We start from the raw sequence: 5,849 nt of genomic DNA, 5'->3' as shown, positions 1-5,849 counted from the left end.
ACACACACACACACACACACACACACACACACACACACACACACACAAATACTTGCAGACACACACATGAGTAAACAGTGGGTCCTTTCACATCTCATTCCATGTTATTAGAGGTCAGGCTATATGCAGCCATAAACCAAGTTAGGTTTCCAACACTGCTTCAGTCACAAGAGATAGTCACAAGATCGAGCCGTTAGCCTCACACCTGTGAGCCCGAGGATACGAGAGACACAGAGACAGAAAGAGAGAGAGAAGTAGAGCAGGGAGAGCAAGCGTGTTTTCTAGCCTCACACTGATAAGATTTCTTACTCTGAGGCACAGAACAGCAACTTAGAGGTCATTACAGAAACATTTCTCTCTCTCGAACACACACATAAACTAGATTACACCAGCTGCTCTCACTTAAGAAACTCTTTCAGCCTTAATAACAGCAGATTAGAACCCAAAAACCCATTTTCTCTCTTCTCACCTTATTGGTTGCTGTGGCACTGGAGCCAGTTACCACGGGAACATTCGTGACCTGTACCGACAGATAGTCATTATCGATGAGAGGCCACGCCCCCTCCACCTTGCAAGTCTGGAAGCTGTCCTTAAACGTCCTCAGGTGTGGGTCCCCGAACAGCCCGCAGAACAGGTAGACGGGCCGAGAGTGGCCGTGGTCACGGCCGTGGTCGTGGCCTTGAGCATGGGAGTGCGTGTGTGCGTGCACGTGGGTGTGGGAGTGGGTGTCGGCATGCTGGGTGCGACTGTGGTAGTTGCAGGGCTCGTGTTGGACCTCGGGGTGCGTGGAGGACGTGGGCCCATCTCTGGAGCAATTCCTCTGGCTCATGAGGTCTGAGATGCCCAGCACGGCCGAGTGGAAGACCAGATTCCCCCGGCAGGACTTGGCGGTCCTCTGGGTGCAGGCCGAGTACGCACGTAAAGCCATACAAAACTCTGTGTGAAAGCCATCCACGGCCGGAGTCAGGTGGGAGGTCAGGGAGACGAAGTCGGTTGTGCACTTCTGGATACGGCACTGAGGGGTTGCCACCTGGCACTGACCTAGAGAGGACAGTCAGCAGAAATACTGTGAGAAAAGTGATATCATCACAGGAACAGTAACAGTGATAGGGGACCAGCTAAATTGGCCTTAAAGATCATCACATGTCTGATAGTGTAGGTATTTACTATGAGAGCTGGATTTAACTAGAGATACAAAGCTCATGAGCACTCAGATGACAACTAAGGTTACTTTGAACTTAAAGACACAATGCTACCCGGTACAATCCAACCTAATAAAATTGGAAAAAAGAGCCATCTGCTGGTTCAATGTCTTGATGAATCAGTAGTGCCGCTGTGAGTGCAATAAACCTGAAGTGTAATAAACCAAAGAGCAGCCAGAGAGAAGAGATAAAGAAGGGTTTTTTTTCCACAAGAAGTGAGATAATACTTCTTATATAGCCAGGGTGCACATAACACAAACAGTGTAAAGAGAGAGCAAGACAGTACAAGGTGTGCTATGTACACAAACACACTGCCAAAGCGTATTATGTTCCATTTTGTTGAGACTGTCAGAAATATGTTGACTGAATTATGTGGTTATTTGTGATTTTGTGTGGCTTAAGCAATTATACCTTTATTAGATATAACTTTTAGTTTTCTGTGACTTTAATGGTTGTTTACAGCTATGAGCACCAGAGCAGGCTGATGCATCCAAAAGACTGATTATTCTGTCCCTGTACACACATTAGGAACACATTTCTTGGTCCGAAATTGTCCCTGATGTTTTATCTGTTGCTGTATTTCTGAATATAACATGGGTCAAACCATCCTTTTATATCATAGATCATCAGAGAGGGAGAGGGAGTTAGAGCGAGAGAGAGATTAGAGACCAGACCTAATGCATCAGTCGCAGGGCGCTCCTATTAGATTATGCCAGAGAGAGGCTCTGCAGTGTATGGCCAGCTACGGACGCACGCACGCGCGCGCGCGCGCGCAAACACACACACACACACACACACACACACACACACAAATAAATAGCTGTCTTAGAAAGAATGCTGCTTGTGCTTCCGTTAACTCACAGTCAGTGATCTTCAGATGGTGGTATGATCTCCTAATGGCCGAGCAAAACCAGAGAGTGCATGGTTTTTACTGAAATCGACGGATTCCATTAACGTCACACCATCACTTCACAACCACTAACACATAAACACACACAAGCAAACAGCACATTCCAGCTCTTCTTCTTCTTTGATTTTGGGGCATGACGGAGTCGGGCGCCACCATTTGGGGGCAGTAGTGCTCCGAGTTTTAGAAATCAAGGCGCAGGTACGGACCCCCACTTACACCGCGCTTCAGAATCTCTCTCCTGCCTGTTAAATACTGACACCAACCCACAGACACACACAAGCAAAGGCTGCCGTCCATGCCAACCACCACTGTACAGACGGTCGGAGCACTGAGGACACATTGTGTCTTTGACTGGCGCACCAACAGCCTCCTTCTTTCCTTCCTATCTGCCCCGCAGTACCTAAATACCGCTCCCAATCTAATCAGAGTGGGTTTATTCTCTGTCGAAGGGGTATCAGAATCATGAGCTGCTCTAAAAACACACAAAAGCTCTCATTCACTAACGTTTTCCCAGCAGGGTGACGTAGCAGAGAAGAGAGTCGACCCTGTAACTGAAGAACTCGGGTTCAAACCGCTGACTTATATAAAGGTTAAAACCTCTCTGATGACAAGCATCTGCTGAAGTTTCACACCAGATGACCCTGCACTTTTGCCTCCCTGTGAATGCATCACGCAAAAAGGAAGGAGGATTTTCATGCGGAAGATCAATCAAAGCATAATTTTCATATTTTTGCTCTTCAGCGTCCTTTTTAAGCACGCATAGCTGTACTTTTAAAAGAAAATCCAATCTATGCAGATAAATAAGCAATAAGTTGAGTCGATAAAGACTGAATTGACTTGAAAATATTGTTAAGAGGAGAATAAAGAACTCCTCATGTGAAGAGCTGAGGCATGAGAGCCGTTCAACACATCCAGAGCCTGGTTTGTTTCATCCCCTGGGGTGAGTCTCTAATATAGACACAATAAAACAGCCAGCAATGCCCACACCACTCCTTCCATGTCCTACCACAATATTAACCTCTTTTTCACTCCATCCCCCTCTCCCAGGTCTCGTCTCTTCTTTCCTCTCAAGCCTCATCTGCTGTCAGATTTTTGTATTTCCCTCCATCAGCACTATTCTGACATATTGTAGCACTATTGTATTCTGTTTTCAGCCCTAAGCCCTCTCTCTGTCTCCCGAGGCACGCTCTCCACCGCCAGACAGAGGTCAAAAGATCCACCGGCCGAATCTCTCAGGCTCAGTTTAGCGATTCTTTGTCTCTCTATCCGGCAGCCTCTCTGATCTCCGGAGATCAGGAAAGGATCCACTGGGATCATCTCTCAGCAGAGGGAATGGCTTGTGAAGTGCTTATTGATCACCTTGTTGTGTGTGTGCTCTCACACACACACACACACCCACGCATACACTGAGCTCAAATCACACAAACAGCCCTCCGCGTTTTGAGAAACAAAGCTTTACAGGAGCTCACTACAGCACGCACTCTTTCTCTCTCTCGACCAGACACTCAGGGAGTGCAAACAATACTCAACAACTCAGCCATTCCTGCCTCGCTGTCTGAACAGACACATGGAGCTCACGACTGGAGCGACAATGAAATAAATGCTTTGAAATGTCCAAGTGATAGCAAATAAAACAACAGACTAAATAATACACATTCTTTCCAGGTGACGCGCGTGTAGCAGTAGGTGCCAAGAGGGTCTTTAACGTGAAGTGGGTCTCTCTGTTCCCACCAGGCTGCGTGCAGAGGCGGTTTTGTCCCGCTGCCCGAGCTGTGTTAAACTAATTACTGGAGGTGTGACTGCTCAACAGACAGCCGCCTCAACAGCCGACCCCCTGCACACACACACACAGCAATACAGAGAAAAAAGAGGCTGTTTGCCAGAAAGAGGACATTGTACTGCTTTTTGCACTGTATGAAAAATGCATCTGTGATGATGACTTTAAAACCAACCAACAATGTGGTAAAGAAGTAAGTGGCCTCTGTATAGCCACAGAGACGGAGCGATTAGTGTCAGTGATCCTTACAGACACCTTATTTACTTCAGGCTTTCAGTGAACTCACTCTTCTTTTGTTTACTTCTTTGTTTTCTTCTTCTGTCCATCATGTGGCTTAAATTGGGCTGAGTGACTTTATGCTTATTAGACAAACAACCACAAATTTCAAAGCACAAAATCAACACATTGTTATTCAGAAAGGCATTTTAGTCTACCTTGTGTAACTTAAATCACTTTGATACTATCTCTTAAGATACATTTTATCAATTTGCATCATGCAACTGAACATAAGCTGAATTCCACAATAGATTTACAACACGGTGCAGCACTGATCCTAACTTTTTATGGTCAGATTTACGCGAGGATAGATTCTGTTTGTTTCAATATTGCTCTGAGTAAAGCTGTAATCTGTTAGATGTGGACATTAGGAGAGATTCAGCCTCTCTTCCCCTCCTCCATGAGCCATTAGGGGCAGACAGGAGAATGACGGCCCAGGAGAGAGGAGGAGAAACTCGATCCGTGCTCAGACTGCTGCACTACCGCTGGAGAGAGAGCCATTGTCAGGCAGCACTGGGCCCAACGAAAAGGATCGGCCATGCAACGATCACAAACGCATACTAATAACCAATAAAGTAGCCTGATCTCTGATCACTTCCAAATGCAACAGACTGAACGTAAATGTTACTGCGGTTGCAGTTTGTGCAGCGCACAGTTTTTTTATGCGAAAAGTGCGTAAAATTACAGATAAACTGCGATCATGACGGCGAGACACACTAGTTGTTGCAGTGTTGAAGTGTAGTTAGTTACCTATGTGAGCACCGCAGCAGAGAGCGATGATCAGCAGCAGCAGCGGCCGGAAGCGGCGCACCGGAGACGGGGAGGCGAGGCGCTCAGCCCCGCGGCAACAGCATCCGGCTCTCCCCATCCCCGTCCATGCAGGGCCAGGAGGGGAGAGTGGACGGACCTCCAAAGGGCGAGGACGGGTGGTGTCCAGGCCTTCTTACTTCTTCTTCTTCTGCCTCTTCTTCCTCACTCTTCTCTCCTTCTTCTCCACCTCGGGTGCGTACTGGCATTAAAACACAGCTGCTCCGCGGAATGCAGGGCGGAGGGTGTCGAAAGGCAAAGAGAGGAGGAAAACAAAGTACAAGTAGAAGTCACTCCGACGACACTTTTACTTTTCGCCCTGTACTAATCCACGGCCCCACGTGATTGTTAAGTGCGCTCGCTCCACGGTCGGACTTTCGCCTTGATTGTGATCACTGTGCTCTCCTCTCTCTCGTCCCAAACACGCACAATCACATCTCTCTCTTCCTCACCATGCAGGCCGGGGTTTCTCCTCCACTCCTCCCCTTTCACTTTCTCCTCCTCCTCCTCTGCCCCTCCAACAAATCAATAGAGAATCAACTAAACCCTGCTGGCGGAAAATCCGCCTACCACGAGAGAGAGATGGAGAGAGAGAGAGGGAGAGAGCAGTCTACAAAATAATAAAGAGGCTGGAGATAAAAGTTGTAAAAGGTTGGTAAGATGCCATTAAATCACTGTGTATACCGAAGAGAATAATATGCTGTAATGGGTAATGTAGTGCTGCCAAGGTATTTTATTTGGCAGAGAGAAAGCTGATCAACACAAACCTTCTAAGATATCAGCATACTTCCTAATCTGTGCACGTTTTTTCTTCTTCTTGCTACTCTTGCAAATAATACTAATAATAGTCCATCCATCGGAACTACAAAAGGTAACA

At 46.9% G+C, this 5,849-nt stretch overlaps 1 protein-coding gene across 1 annotated transcript; it reads right to left on the bottom strand.

The window, feature by feature from the left end:
* Positions 1 to 32: 32 nt before the first annotated feature.
* Positions 33 to 5,438, bottom strand: LOC116378524 (RGM domain family member B-like). Its single transcript, XM_031840414.1, has 2 exons — positions 4,916 to 5,438; positions 33 to 1,041 (listed from the first exon to the last, which is right to left on the bottom strand). The coding sequence occupies exons 1-2, from the start codon at positions 5,031 to 5,033 to the stop codon at positions 422 to 424; spliced, it is 738 nt and encodes a 245-aa protein (XP_031696274.1). The 5' UTR covers positions 5,034 to 5,438; the 3' UTR covers positions 33 to 421.
* Between the last annotated feature and the right edge of the window lie 411 nt (positions 5,439 to 5,849).

Source organism: Anarrhichthys ocellatus, unplaced genomic scaffold (genome assembly GCF_004355925.1).
Source record: "Anarrhichthys ocellatus isolate YVR2014 unplaced genomic scaffold, GSC_Weel_1.0 scaffold2741, whole genome shotgun sequence".
NCBI classification, from domain to species: domain Eukaryota; kingdom Metazoa; phylum Chordata; class Actinopteri; order Perciformes; family Anarhichadidae; genus Anarrhichthys; species Anarrhichthys ocellatus.
This window is presented reverse-complemented; position numbering and strand designations above follow the sequence as displayed.